The 27133-nt window shown below is 41.7% G+C and overlaps 2 protein-coding genes across 3 annotated transcripts in view; one reads left to right on the top strand and one right to left on the bottom strand.

Annotated features, from left to right (window-relative positions):
* Positions 1-378: 378 nt before the first annotated feature.
* DNAJC2 (DnaJ heat shock protein family (Hsp40) member C2) lies at positions 379-23700 on the top strand. Of its 2 annotated transcripts, XM_054017797.1 has the most exons (17): positions 382-564; positions 2277-2467; positions 3751-3826; positions 6277-6375; positions 8770-8911; positions 10600-10680; positions 11846-11911; positions 16133-16224; positions 16328-16449; positions 18047-18196; positions 18681-18769; positions 18856-18925; positions 19691-19875; positions 20303-20403; positions 21328-21435; positions 22079-22233; positions 23573-23700. In XM_054017797.1, exons 1-17 carry the CDS (start codon positions 507-509, stop codon positions 23645-23647), a joined length of 1860 nt encoding a protein of 619 aa, XP_053873772.1. In that variant the 5' UTR covers positions 382-506; the 3' UTR covers positions 23648-23700. The 2 variants fall into 2 exon arrangements, with proteins under 2 accessions (XP_053873782.1, XP_053873772.1); XM_054017807.1 differs by lacking the exons at positions 22079-22233; positions 23573-23700 and having other exon boundaries at positions 379-564; positions 20303-20420; positions 21328-21434.
* PMPCB (peptidase, mitochondrial processing subunit beta) overlaps positions 23655-27133 on the bottom strand; it is a 17268-nt gene continuing 13789 nt past the window's right edge. The window contains exons 10-13 of the mRNA XM_054017822.1: positions 24970-25055; positions 24806-24894; positions 24093-24168; positions 23655-24006 (exon numbers count right to left, since the gene is read on the bottom strand). Of these exons, the coding sequence (XP_053873797.1) occupies positions 23942-24006; positions 24093-24168; positions 24806-24894; positions 24970-25055 (316 nt within the window). The 3' untranslated portion in view covers positions 23655-23941. The remainder of the gene's footprint in view (positions 24007-24092; positions 24169-24805; positions 24895-24969; positions 25056-27133) is intronic.

Genomic DNA, 27133 nt, shown 5'->3' with positions numbered 1-27133 from the left:
CTCCACGTTTATTTATTAACAAAAATATGCAGAATTTTAAAACATTATGTCAGGCCTGGCTCCGGGGGTCAGGGGAGAGGCTGGGTCTGTCACCCTGCTGACTGAGGGAAGATTGTGACAACGTGCTGGCTTGACCCCCCACAGGCGGAAGGCCCCAGATTTAGGATGGCTCCTGCTGGCCGCCCACGGCTGCTAATTCTGCGCTGTGCCCTGACCTGCCACGGGGAGGCGGGGCGCAGAGCGAGCGCCCAGCCGGGGGCTGGAGGACAGTGACTGAGCGGGGGAAGCGGCTGCCCGAGCTGCAGCGCAGGAACGTCGCCAAGCGGGGCCTGTTCGGCTCCGGGGCCAGGTCCCGGGGGGGCGGTTAGCGCGTGACACGCGCGGGGACCCGGAAGTGGTTGCCGGGTATCTCTCCATGCGCCGGCTCCTGGCAACTGGCGAGAGGGAGCGAGCGAGTTCGGAGCCTCCGGCCCGGGCGCAGCTGGGAGCACCCCCCGGCCGCCACGATGTTGAGGGGGGCAGAGGAAGGGCAGGTCACCGCGGTCACCAGAGCCCTGTCAGCGGGTAGGTGCCTTCCCTGTCCCGCTCCCCACGGGCACCCCGGGCCCCGCGGCTCCGCCCCCGCCGCTGCCCGGCCTCCCCCCGACCCGCGTCATCTTCGGCGTTCCCGCCACCTCCGGAGCGCCGGGTCCCGCTGCCAGGGGCTCGGGCCGGGGAGTGACCGTGCAGCACCGCCCTGGCTGTCCCTGGCAGCTCCCTGCTCGCGCCCCCCGGGTCTGCGCTAACTCACCGAGGGACTCTGGGTGTGACCCCGCCGCTGCTTGGGTTACGCCCCGCGCCCAACAGCTGTGCCCAGAGCTCCGCTCGTCCAAGCCAGGTCATCCGTGCTCCGAGAAATATAGAAACCCTTGGGACAGGAGTGTGTCCCTGTACAGCGCCAAGCACAATCCAGCACTCAAATGCCCCTGGCTGCCAACTAGACACATGCCCCCTCCTCCAACACACACACACACTCCTACAGCCTGCGGTATGCTGCCACCATCCTGCAGACACTTAGGCATGTGTTTAACTTTATTGCCTTTGACGTCATGTAAACGATTGCAGGATCGTTAAGGGGCAAGAGTGATTTATAGGGTTCTTACAAACTTGCAGCAAGTGTTGTTGCATAGGTTTTCCAAATAAAGGTTCTGTTTTTGGCAAAGTTCTATTAGACTGACGGTGCTAGATTTTAAGCAATGATTGCCCAGGCCACTCCTTTAACAGGAAGCCGGACACTGCTAAACTTAAATATGTGCTGTCAGTGCCAAACCACGGGTATTTTTAGGGAGTTAATGAATAAGTAGTGAAGTACTGTACATAGAACATCTAATACAGTATTTCAAAATAGTAAAAAGCAAGTATTTAAACTGGTAGTTTAATTTGGGCATGGTGCGCAGTAAGCATTTCTCATAGCTATTGCATAGGGTCAACAGTGTAGGAACTTTTATGGGGTGAGGAATGCTTTTGTTTGCTTGCTGACTTTAGGACATGATCCTGCAAACAGTTACACACATTTAACTTTATTCCTGCAAATAATCCCATTGAAATCCAAAACTAAGCACATGCTTAAGTGTTTCCTGGATCAGATCCTTTATCTGTTTAATTCTGAGCAATTTAATATCTAAAAAAAAGATTTAAAAGTCACTGTTATATAATTGAGGCTTAAAATGCAGGTTTTGCAAAGCTATGTTATATAAATAGAAGAGCATTTAGCTCATGAAGTACCCTATTTTATTTGGTTTTGTTGTATTTGAACATTATCCTTTAATGGTTTTAACGCAAATATTGCATTATTATGCCAGTGAGGGCCAAAGAGTGAAATTAACCAATTTGATTTCATTGTCACAAGGGAGTGATGTTTAAAGAGTTAACATCATAAATGATAAGAGTTAATCTTAACTTCAGTGTTTTACTGCTAGCAACCCCACCCCTTTCCCCCAATATTCATGACAAAGGAAAGAATGTTAATTAAAAAAAAGATTTAACTTGGCATGTCCTTCTAATTTGATGACATTTTTGCATTTGAAAATACAATAACATACTTGGCATAAACAAAGTAGTGGACTATTTTGCAAGTTGATACAACCTTTGCTACAAGTTTTATTAAATGTGAATTAAAATGTCTCCTGGCTGTGGTATCTGATTAGACGTTTGGTGAAATACTTCTGGGTTCAGGATGGAAAGACAATTCTAATCCAGAAAATGAAGCTAAGTTTCTCTTATACTTCTGTTTGCAGCTTCTGTGCTTTGTCAAGTTGAACCTGTGGGAAGATGGTTTGAAGCATTTATTAAGAGGAGAAACATAAATGTTTCTGCCTCTTTCCAAGAACTGGAGGATGAGAAAGAGCTCTCTGAAGAGTCAGGGGATGAAGAATTGCAGCTTGAGGAATTCCCTATGTTAAAAACACTTGATCCAAAGGACTGGAAGGTATACAACTAATGTGAACATTGAGTTAGTTCTTTTGCTAGAAGCATCACAACAAATTTATCTAAATACTTGTTCCTTTTCCTTTTCTCATCTGGATTTTCCAAGTTCTTTAGCCCTATAGCTTCCTTTTTGTATTCCACAGGTAGTCAGGTGACTAAGGACTGGTCTACACTGGGAACTTACATCAGCATAGCTATATCTCCCAGGGGTGTGAACAATCCAAACCACTAAGCGAAGTAGCTATGTTGAGCTAACCACTGGTTTAGACAGTGCTGGGTTGACAGAAGAATTCTTCTGTTGCCCTAGCTATGGCCTCTCAGGGAGGTGGATTACCTGCGCTGACGGGAGAACCCCTCATGTTGGTGTAGGTAGTGACTACATTGAAGTACTACAGTAATGCAAATGCAACAGTTAAGTGTAAACATAACCTAAGTGAGGACAGTTTTACAAAGTGTCAGTAACTTTCCTATTGTTAAGTAGACTGAGGGCTGGTCCACACTACAAAATTAGGTTGGCTTAATTATATGGCTGAAGGCTGTAAAAACTTTCACCCCTGTGCAATGTAAATAAACTGACCTAAGCCCCAGTGTACACACTCCTAGGTCAAAGGAAGACTTCCATCAACCTAGCAACCACTTCTCAGAAAGGTGGATATACTATAGCGACAGAAGACCTCTTCTGTCGCTGTAGTGTCTACACTACCATGGCGCAACTATGCTGCTGTAGCATTTCTAATGTAGACATACCCTAATAAATGCGCATCAGAAGGAGATCTTAGCGTTGAAGCTCCATGTCCTGCTTAACTGGGGGTGCAATTAGTGAACTGATTGGCCTGAGATCAGTCCTAAACCCACTAAAATCAAGTGATGCTCAGTAAGAAAATGTTGTTTTTCTTTTTCTGGGGAATCCAGGCACCTTTTTCAACATAACATTTCTTGACAAATTGAGGTACGCACTCATCTGTGTTTTGTAAAATCCTATAGCTATATGAATTTGTGTTAAACTGGATGCATTTTTATAACAATGGCTTATTTTGTAACTACTCAATTTGTAGTTCGACATTGCTATAGTCTGTGGGAGAATTGTTCAAATTGCCTTTTTCTAATCTTTATACACAGAGAGGAGATTGCTGCCTCTCTTTGCTCCTCACAAAAGAAGCTATGTAAAGAAACCTTTCAAATAATTATATTGGTCTGCATATGTGGTCTTGTTTTAAAGCCCATAAGAGAATTCTACTAGATTACAGGTAGCTATGGTTTTTAATGTTTATATTTCTTTATCAGAATCAAGATCACTATGCAGTTCTTGGACTGGGGCACATAAGATACAGGGCCGCTCAGAAACAAATCAAAGCAGCGCGTAAGTAATTGCATTTCTTATTAGTGGTATTAGAACATAGTATTTTTTATCTTGTGTATACAATTCCATATTGTAAATACAAATATGTAAACTTTATGGACCAAGAGTATATTCATTTCACTATAAAGCTGAATTTGTTTCACTTATCAACTTTTTCATTCATCTCAGACATCTAAAACCTGCAGGTCTGAAAGTTTAGTGATTCCAAACACCTCAGACAGAAATCTTCAGACTCTCAGCTTTCTGATCTAGCCTTGGTTTTCAGAGACAACCTTGACAATATAATCCAACCCACTCTATCTCTTCTTGAGTTTGCAATCAGCCTAGCTGAGAGAATAGCACTTAAAGAAACAAGATCTGGTCCCCTTCAGCTGAATATGGGGAGGGGAGGGGGTGTTGTTACCTTTGAAGCCTATTTATTAGTACCTACATTGTAACATTGGTTAACTGTTTAATTACTAAATGTTATCAGAAAAATCTAGTTACTGCTCTTATTATTCCAGTCATTTAAATTAATGTCATGTAGGAATAAGGCTGTAACTACTGAATTAGCATGTAATCAAAGGTTTTATTACATATTATTTGATTTTGTGATAATTTAGATTATTGAGAAGTTTGCTTTTCCCTGATTTGAACATAAAAGGGATGTTTACTGTGTTGTCAGCTGAAAAAGTGTTTGGTTCCTGAGGTCTGGGTCTCTGGGATAGAGCAATGTAGTTAACAACCTTTAAGTTCTCATATGCTAAACTGATGTTACAATCGTCTTAATATTACAGTTAATTAAGCAATAAGACAAGGAAGCTCATGCAGTTACACTGCTTAGTGACATGACACAAGTTTATCATAAGTCATGAAGTGTGATTAATCTGTACAATTCCATGTTCTGGGATGTTTTATGGCATTTATACATTTAGAAATTTAAAAAGCAGTATCTGTCATATTCTAAAATTGTAATTAGTGCTTTAAAGTAATACAGTAAAGAGAGAACTTAGGAGAAATAGTAAAATATTTAGCTGAACACTATTTAAAACTGTTATGATAACTAGTTAATGACCTTTGTGAAATAAATTGATGGATTTAGGGGTTGATCCTGCAAACACTTATGCATGTGAATAAACTCCTTGTCTCCAAAGGGTTAACCCATTGTCTCGTGTGGGTTAAGACAGTTTACTCCTGAGTGTAAATGTTTATGTTCCCAGTGGTCATGTTCACTTCACATGAACCACCATCCCAATTAATGCTAATTACCATATTTGTTAACTGTTTTGACAGAAAGGCAAAGGACTAAATTGTCCAAGGAGCCTGCAATACCCTCTCCGCAGAGGTGGTCCTATCAATGCAGAGTTAGGCCACATTGGAGTGAAAATGAGAGAGCTTTCACTCTTGATTCATCCACTGTTCCTGTTCTGCGAATTAGAGGCTTTAATCTGGTTCCTTTCACAAGCCATAGATTTATGTAATCACTCCAGTACTGCTTCATATATCTGATAAATGGGGTAAAATGCATTTCCGGGGCTGGTTCCAGTACAACTTTGAGTGCTGCAGAGTTCTACCACTGAAGGGAGGCTGCAGCTAAAGCTTGTAGCAGAGGGGTTAAAATAACTAAATATGGTTTCCTCCTGGAAGTCTCCACTACAGTCCTGTGGTTTTCAACTTCAGTAAAGACTTCGTATGTGAAAGATACAACTTAGAATTTAGCACGCTCTCGGTTTAGGCCTTGATCCTAAAAAGACTGGCACACATGCTCAACTTCATGCACTGTGAATAAAATTAAGCATCTACCTAAGTCTTTTCAGGATCGCGCCTTAGTTATTTTCCTTAAAAACTGAATCTGCAATGAAACTCCTATAAAGGGACACTGTTGATTTAAAAGTCACATTCTGTCTACATTATTTTTACCTACTCTAGTTACAAGTAACATCTAATATTGTAAATTAAAGAATTTTTGTATTTATTTTAGCAGTTTGTTGAATTTTTGCATTTGATAGCACTTTGTACAAAGTTTGTTTTATAGTTTTTCCTCTGTAGTCAGTAAGACCCCAGTCCTGCAAGTTACTCTATGCAGACCCCTGTGTCCCAGCAGAGCTCATTGCAGGTTTAGGGCTGCAGTCATTTGGAAGATGCCAGGGGGTTGGAATGTTAGAAGTCCCAGAGAAAGTGGTGCTGGTTCCAATTGATTGGAAAGAGAGGTAAAGATAGTCTGTAGTTATGATTATTTTGTGTCCTGGCATAGGATGGAAACATTTTTTAACTAAGACTGGATTCTAATTTTCAGTGATGATATTATATTCAGGAGGGTCTACTTATTTCGGTTTCCTTCCTGATACTAAAAAAAAAATCTGAATAAAGAAATGCGGATCATGATTATGGTGCTGTTTTGTTTATTTTCCAAATTACAAAGTGAAACGTAGGTGGTGTAACATGTCTAAACTCAACTTGTTTGTTGCTAGATAAAGCCATGGTTTTGAAACATCATCCAGACAAGCGAAAAGCTGCAGGGGAGCAGATAGGTGAAGGTGACAATGACTATTTTACCTGTATAACTAAAGGTAAGAGATTTGGAGGAAAATATAACAGTGCTAGTTTAATCTGGTGTTTAGTATTTTTACAGTGCTTCAATTGTAGTTCTTACTCTTTGCACAGTTTGATTGATAGCTGTAAAACCAGAAAAAATGTAGTTTACCATTTTATCAAGTTGTTTCAAGAAGTAGAATCAAATTAAAATAGCTTTCCTTCTGTTGGAAACAATTCTAGAATAGCTCCTCTTATTTCACAGCTGACCTGCAGAGCATCGGCTTCCCATTTCATGCCAAGTGATAGGAGAGGGCAGTTAAAGTAGATTCATACTACAATATATACTAACATGAACCAATAAAAGTAGCCACGTATCTCCTACAATAAACTGGCATCCTACTATGCCAGGTAATAGACTAATTTAAAGGGGAGAAGTCACTAGCGGTACTAGGACCTGACTTCTCGTGCAGCTGCTCTGCCAGTTGAGCTAAAGAAGCCGATACCCTAGCTCAAGTCAGCAGACACTATCATCTATTACCCATAGTTGGCCAAGCCAAGCAAGGTCTTGTGCTCAACTCAATAGCATTTATCTGTCTATAACATGATAGATAACTTTGGAATACTGCATCTGATCAATTCCAAACTTCCAGGGAATGTTCTAGGCATTAATGGGCATAATCTTGTAGAGCTGGTCAGGAATTTTTCAACAAAATGTTTTTAATCAAAAAATGCCAGTTCACTGGAATGAAAACTTTTCGCGGGAAAGAATCAGTCCTGACAAATTTCTGTACTTGAAAATTTTGAAAAAAGTTTTGAAATGTCATGAACATCCCATTTTGAAAACAAAAAAAACTTGTTTTTCTGGTTCAAAATAACTTTCATTTTGAAATGTAAGTTAATTACAGTACAAACTTTTGTTAAATGTCAAAATTAAAATGAAACTTTCAAAATTACCTAACAAAATGCTTTGATTGACCTCACGTCGGGCTTTTTTTGTTTGTTTGGTTGGTTGGTTGGTTTTGGATTGTGAAAATTTATTGAAGTTTTGACATCTCATCCCAGTTTGAGATGGGGAAAAATTTCTGACATCTCAAAATTTTTTGTGGGATAGGAACATTGTTTCCCACCCAGCTCTATGACCCTACTGATTTTGGTGCAAATTGGAATACCAGAAAAGCCAGATTCAGGGGGAAACTAAAGTCCCAGACTGCCTGGTGCTGCTTTGTGGGGAGATTGGCCATATCTTGCAGTCTAGTAGAAATAACAAAGCCTAAGAGGGAGGGTTTGTAGAGCGGAAGCAGAACCTAAGGGTGTGGGGGGAGCAGGGGCCACAGGGATGGGGCAGTGGCTGTGAGAGAAGCTGGAACTTGTGCGGAAGGGGGGAATGAAGGGGGAAGCAGGGACCTGGAGGTGAGTAGTGGTGATGGGGTGACAAAGCAGGGAGCCAAAGGGAATAGGAGTGGGGGTAGATGGTGGTGTGGGAAGCAGGGACATGGAGCAGGGGAGCTGGGCTGATAGGTGTGGAAGCTAGGGAGATGGGGAAGGGAAATGAGTAGACAGAGGAAGGGGAGGCACACAGACTCTGACAGGAGGGAATACAATGCAGGGATGTGGGAAATGGGGGGTACATAGAGACCCAGACATGGGGGTGGGGAATGAGGGTTAGTGGTATGGGGGGAAGAGGACAAGAGGGGGACACATGGTCCCAGGCATAAGGAAGGGGTGGGGCAGTTGCAGGAAGTCCCTGAAATGGAGGGGGGTGAGAGAGGGTGGCAGGTAGGGAGGCTGTGGGGTGGAATGGAGGGATGTGCCAAGCCCCTGTCTACATAACCTGCAAAGTGAATGACCCCCTAGGTATTAATGGCCATGTTAGAATGCTGCTTAATGCTCCATTTTGAAGTTCCAGTGACACTCGCAGCAGAAGACATAAGTACTCCGGTCGATAGCTCTTGTTATTGCCCCATATCCTGTAATCAGACTCGCACAGGCAATTACTAGGGAAGTCCATGGGACACCACACAGGTACAAGGACCTGTCTACATGGATGTGATTGCAGAATCGAGGCCTAAAGGAGTTTCACCCGAACTCCCACTGCACTGGACTGAATTGACCATTACACAATTAGTTTAACATATAATTTGGTTTGCCATTTATAGCTGTACTTTAAGGGTTAAATTTGTTGGCTGTTTTTTATAAGCTTTTTCCTCCTCTTCAGTGCTTTTGTTACTGACCATTTTCAGGAGTTGACAGCAAATTTCTTCCAGTCACAACAACAAAAATGTTAGAAACACAGAGTTCTAAAGTATGGTGGACTTTTTTTTTTTTTTTTAAGTGTTTAGAAATTTGTCTATAACATTTCTTCCAAGAAGCTTCTGTATGTACATTCATTTCCAACCTGTTGTTTTATGGCCTTTAACTTTTTTCTCCAGCTTATGAAATTTTGTCTGATCCTGTGAAGAGACGAGCATTTAACAGCATAGATCCTACTTTTGATAATTCTGTACCTTCTAAAAGTGAAGCAAAGGAAAATTTCTTTGAAGTTTTTTCACCAGTTTTTGAAAAGAATGCCAGGTGAGTTATGTCACAGTCATTCCAGCTCCCATCGCCATTGCATGGGAATCGGCCATTTGCAGTTCCATATGGCATTATGATTGTAACTAGTGGGTTCTTTCCCCAAGATTTTAAGTGTGGCTAGGAAGCACAATGATTTAGCAAGAGTTTAGTTTAATTATGTCTCAGGGTAACAGCTCCTGTATTCCTCCTCCATGGTTTCCTCAAGGGCACCAACTTAAGGTTTCCATCTCCCAACCGTCACCTCTCAGGCGGAGACCCCCGTCTCTCTCCCTCTTGACCAGGGTTTTAAGTCTGAACAGCTCCCTGCCTTATACTGATATCCCCAGCAAACCACTCTTCTTAAAAGCACCTATGCTTTTCTTTTCTCCTCTTTCTGAGGGCTATGAACAGTGTATTGCCAGCAGTTACAAGATTCCATAGAGCTCTTTCTAAGTAAGCACATTTATTGTTATGGTAAAAGCATTACAGAGGAAATATATAAAAAAACAATAAACAGATTTAAATACAGACTAAACAAAGCAAGAGTCACCCATCACCTCATAGGCCAAAGTCTTTCCAACAGTTCCACAAAGGTTGGGGCCCCTTTTGGATATAAGGTATTGTCTGTTTGGATCAGAAAGAAGGCCCTGAGTCAGTGTAAACACAGCCTTTGGTATCTGAAAAACCTAATTTGAACCAGTATATGCAATCCTCCCAGGGGGGTTGTATCTCTCTTGAAGTGTTTACAACCTGAGTGATTTACCTTAATCAGCCCCCACTGTTTTTGGTTCCTGGAGGAGTTGTGGTAAGCCTCCCTCCTGAAACTGCATATAATCCCTGGCCCATAGTGATACGTAAATTTAATACACTGTGGTCCCCAAATATATTGCATGAGATTGCAATTAGGGCTGTCGATTAATCGCAGTTAACTCACATGATTAACTAAAAAATTAATTGTAATTAAAAAAATTAATTGTGATTAATTGCACTGTTAAACAATAGAATACCAATTGAAATTTATTAAATATTTTTGGATGTTTTTCTACATTTTCAAATATATCGATTTCAATTACAACACAGAATACAAAGTATGCAATGCTCACTTTATTTTTTATTACAAATATTTGCACTATAAAATTGATAAAATAGTATTTTTCAATTCACCTCATACAACTACTGTAGTGCAATCTCTTTATTATGAAAGTGCAACTTATAAATATAGGTTTTTTTGTTACATAACTGCACTCAAAACCAAAACAATGTAAAACTTCAGAGCCTACAAGTCCACTCAGTCCTAGTTCTTGTTCAGCCAATCACTAAGAGAAACAAGTCTGTTTACATTTACGGGAGATAATGCTGCCCACTTCTTAATTACAGTGTCACCTGAAAGTGAAAATAGGCGTTCGCATGGCACTGTTTTAGCTGGTGTCACACCGCCTCATTCTCTCAGAAGAGTGACATGCTTCCCTTTTGCCAAGAATTTAAGCATAGCTGCTCATTTCCTTTGTTGGCTTATTAAGCAGTTGCTTCTCTCTGCAAGGTTGCTGTTGCATTGACACTGTCTCTGTGTATTCCAAAAAAACCCATGTAACAGGTAACTAGCAAATAGGAACCTATACTGAGTTTAATTCAATTTTATTTTATAAGACTCAGTTTTATGGCCTTTACAACTTTCATTTTAAACAAGGTTCAATTCATTGTTACAGATGGTCAAATAAGAAAAATGTTCCTAGACTGGGGGACATGAACTCTTCATTTGAAGATGTGGATGCATTTTATTCATTCTGGTAAGTTAATGCTTCAGTTTATAGTTAAGGAACTGTCACTTTAAAAATGTGATATACTGGATGTTAAGAGGTTTGCGGAGCTGTACATCCTTGGTTGAAGTCTCCTCTGGTCTGGTAGTGGTCTAAAGTGACCCAGTGGCTCTTTGATGCCTTATATGAAACAAATTGGTTTCACTCTAGTTCATAGTTAATACATCTTCCACATAAAACCACCACACAGTTGGCACCCTTGTTGGCAATCTGACCAGAATAGCCAGGGTTTGAATGAATGTGGAGATGAGGCTACCTTCCCACCCCTAGAAAATCCAGTCTGTTAATTACTACAGGCAACTCCACCCTGCGCTCTTGGAGGGAGAGCCACTCTGCTTACACACACTGGCTCTGTAATAACAATTTCAAGAAGTAATGCTGAGTCAGATTTGTAGAAGGGATTAATTAACAGTAATTTGCAACATACACACTGTAACCTAGTTTGAGCTAAAGTTGCACTTAAAAAAAGTAACAAATTGCAATACCAGTCAATTAATACACAGTCAACTCTGTGTCTTTCCCCTAGCCTGTTCCCCCGATGTGAACATCCAATGATTTCTTCTTCTGTCCTCTGGCTTCTATTTCTGGCTTTGCCAAGACTCCCTGTGTGACCTTGAACTCCCCCTCTGTAAAACGGGGATAATGATAATTGTTTGCTTACCAAGTGCTTTGAGATCTTTGACTGAAAGACACAGTAGAGGGACAGAGTAGTTGTTGTTAGTAATGCTACAACTGGTGTTTTCTTCATAAAACAAAGAGGCTAAAACATTGACATAAGACTGGGTGAATAGGCAATTTCTATAAATGGAAGAAGACTTAAGAAACCCACCGATGCTAGTTAACTCATAGGGTATCTGGCATCTAAATAAACAAAGCTAAAATACATTTAAACAAATTTAAAAACAATGATTCTCAAATGGACTGACGGCATCTATTTCTATAATATTTACAAATAGCTTTTCTTGAATTTGGCAAGTTGACTGAATGCAACAATGTTGGTCTGATTGCTAATGATCTAACTGCATACTAAAACCTAACATTAAAAATGCAGACACTTTTAAAATGGCTTTATCTTTTTGGTTTATCAGCAATTGTGTCTCTCACCTGCATTGTTTTAATTTTGCATTTACTATAGGTATAATTTTGATTCTTGGAGAGAGTTTTCTTATTTAGATGAAGAAGAAAAAGAAAAAGCAGAATGGTATGTAAGTAAAAAGTCTTTGATAAGGGACTAACTGATTATTACAGCAAGACTTTTCACCTTGTAGTTAGGTTGTAAATCAGGGGAAGGAAGGGAGGAAGGATTGTCTAGTTATTAGAGTGTGGGACTGGAAGTGAGGAGTTCTGAGTTTTATTCCAGGCTCTGCCACTAACTTGCTGTGTGATCTTGGACAAGTCACACTCTGTGCCTCTGTTTCCTCATTGGTAAAATGGGAATAATTCTTGCGTATGTCACAGGTGTGTTTATGAAGTGCTCTGAGATCCTCTGGTGGCAAGACTATACAGGTGCCAAGTGTTTATTTCTTGTGCATTTGTGTAACTTCAAGCTATGATCTCAAGAGAGCTCAAAAGCAGATTTGGGCCAGCGTGGTACTGGTGATTCAGTAGGTATCACTCTCCTTTCTGAATCAGCGCTGATTTGATACTCTGCTCTGAGGATGGAAGTGATACTGTTTGTATTTAGACAGCAAGTTGCTGGCATCTTAATGCCACTAAAGATCCCATGACACTCAGGAGTAGTGATATTACTGAATTGTCCTGACCAAGTGCCAATTGTTAATTACATTCTACCTACTTTAACCTTCCTGTAGTTGTAATTCGTAGATTTGCAGAGTTTAAGGCTAGAAGGGACTCTCAGATCATATAGTCTGATCTCCTATATATCGCAGGCCATTACATTTTACCAACTTACTCTTCTATTGAGCCCAGTAATTTGTGTTTGGCTAAAGCATATCTTCCAGAAAGGCATCAAGTCTTGATGTGAAGGCACTCGCATCATTCTGTATGACTGCCCTGCCCTCATCCTTAATAACCATTCCACCAATCTTTGTGTCATTCATAAATTTTATCAGCACCGATTTTATATTTGTGTCCTGATCATTGATGAAAATGTTGAATAGTATCTGGCCTAGGACCAATCCCTGCAGAACCCCACTAGAAGCACCCCCATTCAACGATGATCCTTCATTGATTACTAATTTTTGAGATCACTGAGTTAGTCGGTTCTTAATCCATTTAAAGTGTGCTTTAATATTGTATAGTGCTAATTATTTGTCAGATCATTGTACTGTATTAAGTCAATTGTCTTACAAAAGTTTAAGTATATTACCTTACCCACCTTGTCTCTATTACATTTACACAGTCACCTTTATCAACCAAGCTTGTAAGCCTGTCAAAGAATGAAATAGGTTTCAGGTTTCAGAGTGGTAGCCGTGTTAGTCTGTATCAGCAAAAAAAAAAAAAAAAAAAAAACACCCCGAGGAGGAGTCCTTGTGGCACCTTAGAGACTAACAAATTTATTTGGGCATAAGCTTTTGTGGACTATAGCCCACTTCATCAGATGTATGGAGTGGAAAATACAGTAGGCAGGTATAACTATACAGCACGTGAAAAGATGGGAGTTGCCTTACCGAGTTGGGGGTCAGTGCTAACGAGGCCAATTCAATCATGGTGGATGTGGCCCATTCACAACAGCTGACAAGAAGGTGTGAGTATCAACAGAGGGTGAGGGTTCTGGGTGGCGCTTACCTTGGGAGGGGGGGGGGAGCTCCCCGGAAGTGGCAACATCTCTCCCTCAGCTCCTAGCTCCGCCCACAGGCACTGCCCCCGCAACTCCCATTGGCCACCGTTCTCGGCCAATGGGAACTGAGGAGCTGGCAGTGTGCAGCGCTAGGAGCACAGGGAGGGACATGTCGCCCCTTCCGAGAAGCCGGGTAGGGATCCTGCCAACCCCGCCAACTTGCCCCTGCCCCCCAGCACCAGCGGGGGTCCCAGGCTGCTCCCACTCAGGCACCTGCGGTGCCCCCTCGGGCTGCAAACGCACACACACCCCAGCACTCACAGCACCCCCTGGGCCATGGTCCCCCCATGAGCATCTGCGGCACTCCCAAGATTTGGCCAGGGGTATAGTACAAGTCATGGACAGGTCACCGGCCGTGAATTTTTGTTTACTGCCTGTGACCTGTCCATGACTTTTACTAAAAATACCCATGACTAAAACATAGCCTTAGTGATAAGTAACAATCAACATGGATTTGTCAAGAGCAAATCATGTCAAAGTAACCTAATAGCTTTCTTTGACAGGGTAACAAGCCTTGTGGATGGGGGAAACAGTAGATGTGGTATATCTTGATTTTAGTTTTTGATACTGTCTCACATGACCTTCTCATTAACAAATTAAGGAAAGATAGCCTAGATGCAGCTACTATAATTAAGTATTTAGTCATGGGTATTTTTAATAAAAGTCGTGGACAGGTCACAGGCAATAAACAAAAATTCACGGCTGGTGACCTGTCCATGACTTGTACTATAAATACCCCAGACTAAATCTTAGCTGGGGGGGCCGCTGCTCTGGGAGGCCCGGGGGAGGGGAGAAGGGAGGAGTGCGGCTGCTGGAGGGACCCTGGGGGGAGCCGCTGCTTGGGGGTGTCCCCGGAGGGCCGCAGCTCTTGGGAGAGGCACCAGGGCCAGCAGCACCCGCTGCTGGGGGCTGCCGAGCTGTGGCTGCTTCGGCTGCCCCTGGGACCACTGCTTAGGCAGTCCCCAGGGCTAGCCGCACTGTCCGCTGCTCAGCGGCCGGTGCGACTGGCCCCAGGGCAGCTCCAGCAACGACTGGCTGCAGGGCTGCCGGAGTGGCTGGCTGCGGAGATGCTCTAGCAGCGCTGGTGCAACTGTCCCTGGGGCTGCCTGAGCAGCTGGCCACACAGGCCGCTGCAGATGTCATGGAGGTTGCAGAAAGACATGAAATCTGTTACTTCTGTGACCTCTGTGACAGATACGGAGCTCTAACCATAATGTAGGTATATAACTGGTTGGAAAACTGTTCCCATAGAGTAGTTATCAGTGGTTCACAGTGAAGTTGAGAGAGCATATTGAGTGGGGTCCCACAGGGATCGGTCCTGGTCCTGGTCCTGGTTCTGTTCAATAGCTTCATAAAAGGTTTAGGTAATGGCAGAGAGAGTACATGTATATAGTTTGCAGACGATACCAAGCTGGGAGGGGTTGCAAGTGCTGTGGAGAATAGGATTAAAATTAAAAATGATCTGGACAAACTGCAGAAATGGTCTGAAGTAAATAGGATGAAATTCAATAAAGGACAAATGCAAAGTTTAGGAAGGAATAATCAATTGCACATATACAAAACAGGAAAATGACTGCCTAGGGAAGGAGTAATGTGGAAAGGGATCTGAAGGTATAATGGATTTACAAGTTAAATATGAGTCAACAGTGTAACATTGTTTAAAAAAACAAGCATCATTCTGGGACATATTAGCAGGAGTGTTGTAAGCAATACACGAGAAGTACTCCATCTGATAAGATGTATCCAGTTCTAGGTGCCACATTTCAGGAAAGATATGGACAAATTGGAGAAAGTCCAGAAAGCCAAAAAAAATGTACTAAAGGTCTAGAAAACATGACCTGTGAGGAAAGAGTGAAAAAACTGTTTTTGTTTATTCTGGAGAAGAGAAGACTGAGGGGGAACATAATAGTTTTCAAGCACATAAAAGGCTGTTACAAGGAAGTGAAAAATGGTTCTCCTTAACCTCTGGTGACAGGACAAGAAGCAATGGACTTAAATTGCAGCAAGGGAGGTTTAGGTTTGACATTAGGAAAAACTTCCTAACTGTCAGGGTGGTTAAGCACTGGAATAAATTGCCTAGGGAGGTTGTGGAATCTATATCATTGGAGGTTTTTAAGAACAGGTTAGACAAACACTTGTCAGGAATGGACTAGTTAGTCCTGCCTTGAATGCAGGGGCCTGGACTGGGTGACCTATTGAGGTCCTTTCCAGTCCTTCACTTCTATGAGCCTATGATTACTGAACTGTCTTTTATGTTAGACTATGTAGTGTGGTTGAGCTGTTGTGCAAGGATTCAGGGTTTGCACTTGACCTTTGTGGGCCAACAGCTGATGCGCGTAACTCTGCTTTTACTACAGTTGAAATTTGAAGTATCTGCAAATTGGTTCTTGTAATGGAATTCCTGACAGGACACCCCACCCCTCCCCCCCCCCCCCCAAAAAAAAAAAAAAAAAAAAAAACTGTCAGGGACAGTACTTGGTCCTGCTAGTGAAGGCAGGGGACTGGACTCGATGACCTTTCAAGGTCCCTTCCAGTTCTATGAGATAGGTATATCTCCATCCATTTATTAACAATGCTGGTAATTGGCAGAGCTGAACTAACACCATGCCTTCCAATTTGTAGTCGAGATGAGAGGAGGTGGATAGAAAAACAGAACAGAGCAGCCAGAGCACTGAGGAAAAAAGAAGAGATGAACAGGATAAGGACATTAGTTGGTAAGTATAAATTCTGCCTTTTTAAGAAGAGGCATTTGGTAACTAGCAGTGAAAAGGTTTAGTGTCCCCTTTCATGGACACAATGCTTTGTTTCCTCTGCTAGACAATGCATACAGCTGTGATCCTAGAATAAAGAAATTCAAGGAAGAAGAAAAGGCAAAGAAAGAAGCAGAAAAGAAAGCAAAGGTAGAAGCAAAACGAAAAGAACAGGAAGCAAAAGAGAGAGTAAGTTTGTAAATTGTTTATATGGGTTGAGAAACTCAGAGACTTAAATGTATCTGATCAGCTTCCAGATCTGATAGAGGCCACACACTGAAAATTACACGGAGGCCTGAGACTTGCTATTTTCAGTCTTGTTCCAGTGCCAAAAAGGCACTGCTATATTTAGGGACCAGTAAAAAGAAGAACAGGAGTACTTGTGGCACTTAGAGACTAACAAATTTATTAGAGCATAAGCTTTTGTGGACTGCAGCCTACTTCTTCGGATGCAGGGAGGGACCAGTGACGCTTTTAAGATTGAGAGTGAGATGTGGGCAGGACACAGCCCTGGCAGCCAGGAACTTCTAAAATCAAATCCCTGTTCGGTGCAGACTTTCTTTACTGTCTCAAGCAAGTTCCGTTAACATTTGTGGCTTAGCTGCCCCATCTGTAAATTGAAATAATTGCTTACTTTATGGGAGTGCTCTATGGACTGATTGGTTATTATCTGTAAAGCCCTTTGAAGATGAGCAGCAGCTTGCACTTGCTAATGCAAGCAATCTGTGAGATAGCTGCTGCTAAAATCTTAGCGTGATTGAAGAAGTTGGGACGTAAAAGATGCTAATCCAAATGGTATGATTTTAAAAATCATATTTTGCAGTCCACCAGCAATTGCACTTCAGAGGAGCAACACAAATGCTTACAGAACCATTAGATTTTTCTAAGGACTGGTCCTGGAGCAGGAATAAGATTTCTTCTAAAATGTAAATCTGCAGTGGTTCATGTCCACACTACCCTCCTTGGGTCGGTGGGGCAGATCCTCACCAGGAGCGCCTCCACCAACCTAAGAAGGGCAGTGTGGGGAGCTGAGAGTCCGGCTTCTCAGCTCCGCTGGCAGCTCCCTGCTGGGAGCCCAGTTGCCCCACAGGCCCAATGGGCTTCCTCCTCCTCTGCTCCCCATTCCCTGCCAGGAGTTGGGGAAGGCACCCGAGGCTTTTTGCCCCCAGGGAGCTGGGTCCAGCTGCCTTGGCTCGCCCCCTGTTTCCCCCCCCCCCCTTCTCGGGAGCCAGGCAGCCTTGTCATTTTCACTGCTCACCCAGAAGCCCTGGCTCCCAGTGAGGGGAGAGCCACTAGGGCTTCTCAACCTGCCCGGCTCTCCAGAAGAGCGGGGGGCAGCTGGGTTCTAGCTGCCCAGCTTTCTTGTCAATTTCACAGTGCCAGTCATGAAATTGACAAGACTGTCAACAGTGGATGTAAGGGACACTATGTCTACACAGACAATGTATCGCCCTAACTACACCAACATAAGTCTTATGTGGGTGGAAGGCTGTGGTGTAGACGCTGACATAATTAGGTCAACGTAAGCTGCCTTATGTCGACTTAACTTAACGTAGTGTAGATCAGCCCTTAGAAACTGGGTATCTGCAGTGCTAGTGAGGTATTTGTTAATTAATGCCAGGCAGTGTGTGCATATGTGCTTGCGCATTCATCTTTTGTTTATTTCTTAAAAGGTCAGTCTTCCAAGTGTTTAAGTATTGATAGTTTTATTCACCTTGTTAAAGTAGCGCATCTTGTGCATCTTACACAAGAAGACCTACTACATTTTTTTTCCCTTTGATTGCAGCAAAGACAAGCAGAATTAGAAGCAGCACGGTTGGCTAAGGAGAAGGAAGAGGAAGAAGTTCGACAACAAGCATTGCTGGCAAAAAAAGAAAAAGATATACAGAAAAAAGCAATTAAGAAGGAAAGGCAAAAATTGAGAACAACATGCAAGGTATAGATGTCATTATAGCTGAATATAGACTATATTAATGAAATTGTTGCACCCGGTTAGACCAGAACTTTTGCTTTCATGCAAATCACTCATGTATGTTTATCCTTATAAATGGAGGTGGAGGGTGGAAATTGTGTCCATAGGTAAAAGTGTTTTTTCTCCACGTGTCAGAAACACTTGTATTGTTGTTTACAAGTAAATGTCATTATAGATTTATTTTTTTAAAATACAGAATCACAACATAAAGAGATGCTTTGGTCTGTAAAGACAAACCAATGTAGCTTTATGAAGACTATCAACTAAAAAGCAAAATATAAAAGTACACACTCATAGTCCAATTTCAGTTGCATGAAAAACATCCAATTTATTTTAAGGCTATTCAGCCCCAGTTATAGTAATACTGGAGGAATGGGTGTGTTTTGAGACACTCTTTGAATTTCATTGTCCTATACCTTCAATGGAAAACATGTATTTCTGCTTTCAGAACTGGAATTACTTTTCTGATAATGAGGCAGAGGGTGTTAAAATGATGGAAGAGGTGGAAAAGCTTTGTGATCGTCTTGAACTAGCAAGGTACGTTTTCCTGACCCTCTTTACTCTATATTTTGATATCCATCTTTCTACTAGCTCTCCAATATAACTTAACAATTTATTTTTAGTCTGCAATGCTTGAATGAAGCACTTACATCCACGACAAGGGAAGGAGGAAAGGCTGCTGTAGAAAAACAGGTAATTATACATGGTGTCAAATCAATGTAATGAAAATATTTAGATTAACTAAGCTTTCCTGACTGTCTGACAGCATCTAAATAAGTTGGATATTAACTTAAGATATGCATCTTAGACTGGGTTCGTTACCTGGTAAGAATGGCCACCAAGACCTGTTTCATAACACAGAGACGAGACTTTGCCACTACTTCCACAATAAATAGCATAGTTCAGGGTCAGTCTAATGTGCTGTTGCCAGCAGAGTAAGAGTTTATGCATTTTAGATTAGTACCTAATCATCACAGTCAGTAACTGGTGTAATATCCCATAAGATTTTAGATAAGGAAGTTCATATTCCTCAGCAGTAGTGAACTACTCTGGGAAGAATGGCCCAATCTTCGCTTATCTTCATTATGCAAACAAAATCTAGCCTCTGTGCCAATGACCGAGAGTCAGCAGTCAGTCTAGACTTCCCCTACAATATTGTTGCTCAAATATTGGAAAAGTGTCTAGTTTAATTTCATGAGTTTGCACTCATTATGCGTCAGTTTTTTTGGCGTGCCCATGAGTATGCCTACACATAGCTGTATCTATGTCATCTGTTGGGGAAATAATGGTGGAATAGGTAGACTCTCTTTCCACAAGTGTGATGTATAAGAATAAGAAAACCAGGGAAAGTTGAAGGCTTGAAGCAATTCCAGTAGCTGAAAATGTAGTTGGGACTTTAATTTTGGATTTGTGGAATAAAATGTTAATATTAATTGATGCATATTTTTATTCACCTAGATAGAAGAAATAAATGAACAGATCAAGCAAGAAAGAGAAGAAGCAGAGGCTCGTTTGCGCCAGGCAACCAAGAGTTCAGAGAGATCAACAAGCGGTGGCGGAGGTGGAAGTAAAAATTGGTCAGAAGATGACTTACAGTTATTGATTAAAGCTGTGAATCTCTTCCCCGCTGGGACTAACTCAAGGTACTTTTTCATGTTTTAAATGTAAAAGACAACTATTATATTTTTTTTTTTAGTAACAAAACATTTTCCAACTTGTGGCATTCCTCATGAGATTTCAGAGCATCTGAAACAGTATTTTGCTGTAGGGCCTCTACAATGTCCCTCCATGTACGCTTTAGACAATCCCTTCATTTTATCTCAGTGCAGGGCAGAGACCTTAGTAAGAGGCCAACCCAACCTCAATGCAATTTAATAGAAAAGTTCTGCACTCCATTTACTGTGGACGTAAAGTAGCATATTTAGTTTCCAAAGAACTGAGTGCTAAGGATTATAGATATGCTATTGCAAGCATAGACCTCACTATAATTAGCTAAGAAATTAAACATATCTCTCACTGCTATTCTACCGTATGCTATTTTGCATTGTTTGTTTTCCATTCTTGGTGTAGGTGGGAAGTTATTGCCAATTATATGAACTTGCATTCTACTACTGGAATAAAACGAACAGCAAAAGATGTCATCAATAAAGCAAAGAGCCTCCAGAAACTTGGTATCTTTATTATCTTTGTAAGATGGTCTGCGTGCTTCTATATTATTTATGTAATAAGTTATTTTTCTTTAAATGCAAAACAAAACATTAATTGTCCATTCATGGAAACCGTTTCTATCTTCATTAAGTGAAAGCAGATGCTATTATTAGCACAACCACTTGCCTTAGCTCATTCTGAGTGGAAATCATCTTTGTCAAGATGAATTTTTAGATCCGTGCTGCTGTGATGAAGAGATTTTACCATGAAATACAAACAGGCATTGTGCAATGGCTAAACCACCATGCTGTGTTGTTGAGATGCAGTTCAGTTTAAGACTGAACCATCACAATGCTATCTGTATTAATCATTACTGAAAATAAAAAGTCGAACACCAAGACATTCCTTTCTTCCTGCTCAGTATTCCACTAGCGAGAGAGTGCATTATTTAAAGGAGTTTCTCAGTCATATTGTACCAAGCTACTTGCTGGGACAAGAAAGAGACTTAAAACGACCGACAATATCCTGAGTACCTGCTGATAGAGCTAGTTAGCCATACTAACGCTTAACAGATTTAGAGCCTCATCCTGTAGTCATCACTCCTGGGAACAATCCCACTTGGCTACAGTGGGACTAAGCATGTGATTAGGGCTGCAGGATCAGACCCGTGCCCTGGAAAACAGCTTTTATAGTACAGTGTAAACATTAGAATAAGATTGAAGCTGTTGGATATGTCATTTTTGGATCAATATAAATCTCACCTAGTTTTCATCTAACCACCCTTATTGCTAACCTTTGAAATGAAACATTACATTCATCTTCAGAATATTTAAATGCTAGCTTTAGGCTAATCTGCTATATGATGTGTTAGGCATTATGTATGGCTTTTTAAACTTCCTATTGTGGTCTCTGGTCTTGTCAACTAAATGAATCTGTATTGTCCTCAGACCCTCATCAAAAGGACGACATAAACAAGAAAGCTTTTGATAAGTTTAAGAAAGAGCACGGAGTGGTACCTCAGACAGAGAGTGCTGCACCTTCAGAGCGATTTGAAGGTAAGGCTGTCGGAGAACTATTTTCAGCCCTTCACAAACAATTCTATGCCTTTAGTTATGCTTGATAAAAGACAGTGTCCCAGATTCCTCGTTGGATGTCTGCAGGTGAAATAAAACTATAATTTAGTGAGTGCAGAATATGGCCAAATAATGTGTTGGCCCAGGACACATCCATTTGTGGCAGCTGTCAGATTTAATGCAGTTTTTGGGGAGGCTCTCTTGTCTCTCCTAAAGATCCTTCTCATTTCCCCAGAAGCAACCCCGGCCACTAGAGCCACACTGTCAGGAACTGGGGGGGGGGGGGGTCAGGAGCTCCACTGTAGGGGCAGAGAAGGTATGGGCCCTCTCCCCAGATGAGCTTGGCTTTGCATAGAACCCCAAGATCTGTCCAGGACACTTTCTTCCCCAAGGGGCTTTCCTAGAAGTGGATGATCATTTCCTTACTGAAATGCAAAAGCAAGCAGTTATAGGCTTCTTAAATGGTTTAGAAGGCACAAGTTTCATAGGAATATCAATTTCTTAGCAGCATTCTTGCTAGCTCATCCCATGGCATGGACAAAGTTTTATATAATTAGAGGACTTCTGGCTAAACATCTAATATTTCATCACTATTCTCATTTATCAATGGCTTTTTATAAAACAGGACTAGTCACAGATTCAGCCCCTTGGACTACAGAAGAGCAAAAACTTTTAGAACAGGCTTTGAAGACATATCCAGTAAATACTCCTGAAAGATGGGAAAAAATAGCAGCTGCTGTCCCAGGCCGGTCAAGAAAAGACTGCATGAAGCGCTATAAGGTAGGAAACACTGTTTTGTCTGTGTCCTACGATTATGTGGTTAGCCTGCTGCAATGTCTAGTCTCCACAACTGCCAGAGCTGCTGTTTCTTCAAGGAAAACAAGTGGTAAAAATTAGTTGGTCCCAGGATATGAGAGACACAAGGTAGCTGAGGTAATAATCTTTCATTGGACCAACTTCTGTTGTGGGAGGGATAAGCTTTTGAGCTTCACAGAGCTTTCATTCAAGTCTGGGGAAAGTAACCAGTGTGTCTATGCTAAATACAATTTGGAATAGATTGTGAAACAAGTAACGGGGGGAGGGGGGGCTTGCCCTGTTAGTCTATATCCACAAAAACAACGAGGAGGCCAGTGGCACCTTAAAGACTAACATTTATTTGGGCTTTATAAGCTTTCGTGGGTAAAAAAACCCTTCTTCAGATCCATGGAGTGAAAATTACAGATCCAGGCATTTTCTTCATGTATAACAATACCTGCATCTGTACTTTTCACTCCATGCATCTGAAGTGGGTTTTTTTACCCACAAAAGTTTATGCCCAAATAAATCTGTTAGACTTTAAGGTGCCACCGGCCTCCTCATTATTGTGAAACAAGGGGTTCATATATGCTGAAGGAGACTGCTTAAAACTAAGTGGGCAATCAAGGTATGTTACAAATTGTTATAATGAGCCATTATGAGATACCAATTTGTAACATCACCTCGCCTTCATTTTAAGTGGTCTCCTATAGCTTGTATTCAGCTTAAGCTATGTCAACACTCACTAAAGCAATGGGAGGGGATCTCCTGTCACTCTAAGCCACCTCCCAGAGGCAGTAGTTAAGTAGACAGAAGAACTTACCCACTGTCTACATGGGGGGGTTGGGCTGACTTAACTACAACACTCAGGGATGTGGATTTTTCCACTCACCTGAGCAATCTAGCTGGGTTGACTTAAGGCCAGTGCTGCACTAAAACGTTAAGACACTCTGGTTACCTTCCTCTGAAGAAGAGCTCTGTGATACTCATTGCTTCCACCAACAGAAGTTGGTCCAAATAAAAAAAAAAAGTTACCTATCTTGTCTCACCAGTTAACCTTAACAAGCATGACAAAGTGTTCACACAGTACTGAAAGGAAGAAGGCAGCAGTTCAAGCTGTGGGAAAGGGAGCATAACTGATTAGTCATGTCACATCTTGGCTTTGGATATTCAGCCTCTGCTTTCTCCAAATTCTCTACTCCGATGAATACTTGTCTAGCCAGAGTCCTAGTTTGATTGGCAGAGTTAAGTCACCATCTGATTAGTTATCTGACAATTTAATTGGTTAAATATACCACTTTGTTTCTTTTCTTTTACCCTGCAGGAACTTGTTGAAATGGTTAAAGCAAAGAAAGCTGCCCAGGAACAAGTGTTGAATGCTGCTAAAGCAAAGAAATGAGACTCAGTGACAATCTGTGTGTTCTGTTTTATAATAAAAATGCAAATACTGTACATGTTTTTATTATTTAGACAAATTACACATAAATAAGTGTTAACTTTCTGAAATTAGCTTCTCCAAGGGTGTAAGGACTGAGAATAACTGTCAAGGTGACTTCCTCAGTGACATTTATGTAATTTTTGGTACTGAATTTAGGGGTGGGGGAGGCAAAGAGATCAAATGTATTTGTCTTTATGCCTTGTGACAACTGCTTTAGAAGTCTGGTATCTTCATTAAAACATTTATCATGTGTTCCTAATCACGTAGCCAGTACATGCCACTACGGATTCTGTTGTAATCTGGAAGTTGTTCAAGCGGACCTGGAAATTAAAAAGAAGTAAGTCAAGACATCCGTTTAAGCTGCAGCTTGGCCTGGTGAGGAAACAGTGAAGGAGAATAAGCTTACCCACAGCAGCGATGGCAGGGCACTTATCATAAATGTACTTTGTGCAAATCTCTCTTATGGTCTGGGCGTCAATAGCCTGAAAAGTGTTTTAAGAAAAGTTAGTTAATATTTTCTTGGACAAAATCTATTAGAGCCCAGAGTTGAATTATTATAATAAAATGGTTTTACAGCTAATCAACTAGTAAGTTAGCTGCCATGTCTTTCTAAAGTAGCAGTTCAACTCATGAGCTGCTTGCAGCCCAATCAGCACACAGCTGTGAGCTCTGTGACATACTCCAGGCCATACAGAGATAGTATATATACTGTGTGGATATGGCCCACCTTGGTAAATAGTTTGAGAACCATTGTTCTAGAGGGCTAGCAAAGTTTCAGACAACCTTTCATCCTCTATACCAGGCTGGCCAAACTTACTGACCCTCTGAAATGCAAATGAGAATCTTCAAAAATTTGAGAGCCAGGGGAAAGGGGGGGGGTGTCTTGGGGTTTAAGCCCCACCACCCCGGTGTGGTGCAGAGCAGAGCACCGAGCTTCCCCTCCTCCCCCGCTCTGATAAGCGGAGAATGGGGGAAGCTTCACAAGCTGAACTTCAAGTGTAAAAGAGCCACATGCGGCTCATGAGCCCCAGTTTGGCCACCCCTGCTCTAGACAGCTAAGCTGCTAGCTGCTACGTTAACATTCTTCATCTAAAAATACACAACACACTTATTACTTACTTCAATTCTTGCTTCAAGCTCAGGAATTGGAATTCTACGATTGTAACACAACATCTGTCTCCCAATGTCCTCGCAGATGGGGGTGGACCCTAATGAAGGCAAAAAATACTCTAGTTATCAACATATGAGTAAAACGAGACTAAAAATCCCAATTTTAACCTTACCGTCCAGCTGTAACAGCATATTTGTTTTTAAAAGGTTCGTGGCTCGAGATACTTCACTTTCAGTAACACTGGTGCAGAGTCGTATCCTGAAAGACAGTTTGAAGCGCTAGTAGGAAATTTTACTAATTTAAGCAAGAATGGCATTAGTTATTTGAGGTAGGGTGCCCTATTACCTATGCACAATGCTAAGACACCACGCATATTAGTACACCAATGAGAGAATGTCATTTCTAGAGAGAGATGGGTTAGTGGTATTCTCAGCATATGTAAGTGGAGGATTAGAGATTTATCCCTGTAGCAAGCCTCTTCCATATGAGTAGTAGGATTAAAGGGTAAATGTAGGTTGAATCTGAGGAAGCTTTCTAATGGCATGAGCTACTTAACGTTGATAGTCTCCACAGGAAGATTGGGAGAGCCATAGCACTGATGTTTAGAAGTAAACAAAAAGTACTACAGTAGGGTAGTGGTTCTCAACCAGGGATACATCAACTAACCTAGATATTTGCCTAGTTTTACATCAGGCTACATACAAAGCATTAGCAAAGTCAGTACGAACTAAAATTTCATACAGACAATTATTTGTTTATACTGCTCTGTACACAGAAATGTAAGTACAATGTTTATATTCCAATTGATTTATTTTGTTACATGGTAAAAAATGAGAAAGTACGCCATTATTCAGTAGTAGTGTGCTGAGACACTTGTATTTTTATGTCTGATTTTGTAAGCAAGTAATTTAAGTGTGGTGAAACTTAGGGGTGCACAAGACAAATCAGATTCCTAAAAGTGGTCCAGCAGTCTGGAATGGTTGAGAGCCACTGCACTAGGGAACAACTCCTCGCTGTAAGTGCAGGGAGATGTATTAAAACAGAGGTTTCCAAACTCTGGGCTGAACAATGCTGGCTGGTCACATAGGGCTAGCTCACCCCTTCCCTCCCTCCCCCCAATGCTCAATTCCGTTAAACAAAAAAAACATTACGGTCCCACTACTACTGTTCCATTTAATCAATTGCTGTAGTTGCCATAGACATCATGTAACTAGGTTGGGGAAGAACAGGAGGGGAGATGGGCCACAAAAATCTCTCCAAGATGTAGCCCATCCTCTGAAAGGACAAAAATTCCCTTGCAAAATGTCCTAGAAATGTTCCCATCTGACTTGAATTTTATCTGTGGCTCATGCAGTCCAGCTGTACTCAGCCAGTTCAGAAGGTGGGTACTCTGGTGTCGAGATGACTCAAAATAGGCCCTAAATTACACCATTCCCTGGCCTATTTTTCAGAGAAATCCTTGCACAATCACATACCTACAATTCCATTTAGTTACAATGTAATTACTATAATTTCATCAACAGAAGTGGGTCCAATAAAAGGTATTACCTCACCCATCTTGTGTGTCTACACTTTCACTGGCAGTCACTGTAATTACAGTTAAGTGCCAGATAAATGTCTCATTGGTCATTTGCTTGTGCAACTAGCCATCATCCATGCAGTTACTGTGGTAGTAAGTACTGTATAGCCGAATATTTTTGGTAAAAAAAAAAAAAAAAAAGCATCAAAAAGTGGGGGTCGGCTCATAAACGAGTCTACGCCAAAATTTGATGATTTTAAACTCTATGGCAGGGATCGGCAGCCTTTGGCACATGACTTGTCAGGGTAAGCACCCTGGCGGGCCGGGCCTGTTTGTTTACCTGCTGTGTCCACAGGTTTGGCCGATCGCGGCTCCCCGCTCCAGGCCAGTAGGGGCTGCGGGAAGCGGCACGGGTCAAGGGATGTGCTGGCTGCCACTTCCTGCAGCTCCCATTGGCTGGGAACGGCAAACCGCGGCCACAGGGAGCTAAGGGGCTCCATGCCTTCAGACACTCCAGGTATACAAAACGTTCCGACCCGCCAGCGGCTTACCTTGACAGGCTGGGAGCCAAAGTTTTCCAACCCCTGAAATATAGGGTCGGCTTATGAAAGGGTTATACGGTTTTTGCTATTTTTACTTAACCATCTTGGGGGGTCAGCTTATAAACTAACGGGCTAATGAATGAGTATATATGGTAATTTAATGTGCTTCTCTGAAAATGTAAACTAAATGCCACAGTCTGTTTGCAGTTGATTGGAGGGTATATAAAGTTAGATAAGAAGTAACAGACCTTACTTAGCTTGCATCTTATTCCACA

Source organism: Malaclemys terrapin, chromosome 1, assembly GCF_027887155.1.
Source record: "Malaclemys terrapin pileata isolate rMalTer1 chromosome 1, rMalTer1.hap1, whole genome shotgun sequence".
Classification (NCBI taxonomy): Eukaryota; Metazoa; Chordata; order Testudines; family Emydidae; genus Malaclemys; species Malaclemys terrapin.
Note: the sequence above shows the minus strand (reverse complement) of the source record. Positions and strands in the feature narration are given on the sequence as shown.

Bases quoted from the DNA above. Each gene is read 5' to 3' on its own strand.
- DNAJC2 (XM_054017797.1), top strand. From the start codon at position 507: ATGTTGAGGGGGGCAGAGGAAGGGCAGGTCACCGCGGTCACCAGAGCC. The intron at 6,376-8,769 runs GTAAGAGATTTG...TTTTTTCTCCAG, and splicing joins TTTTACCTGTATAACTAAAG to CTTATGAAATTTTGTCTGAT. The intron at 19,876-20,302 runs GTACTTTTTCAT...TTCTTGGTGTAG, and splicing joins CCCGCTGGGACTAACTCAAG to GTGGGAAGTTATTGCCAATT.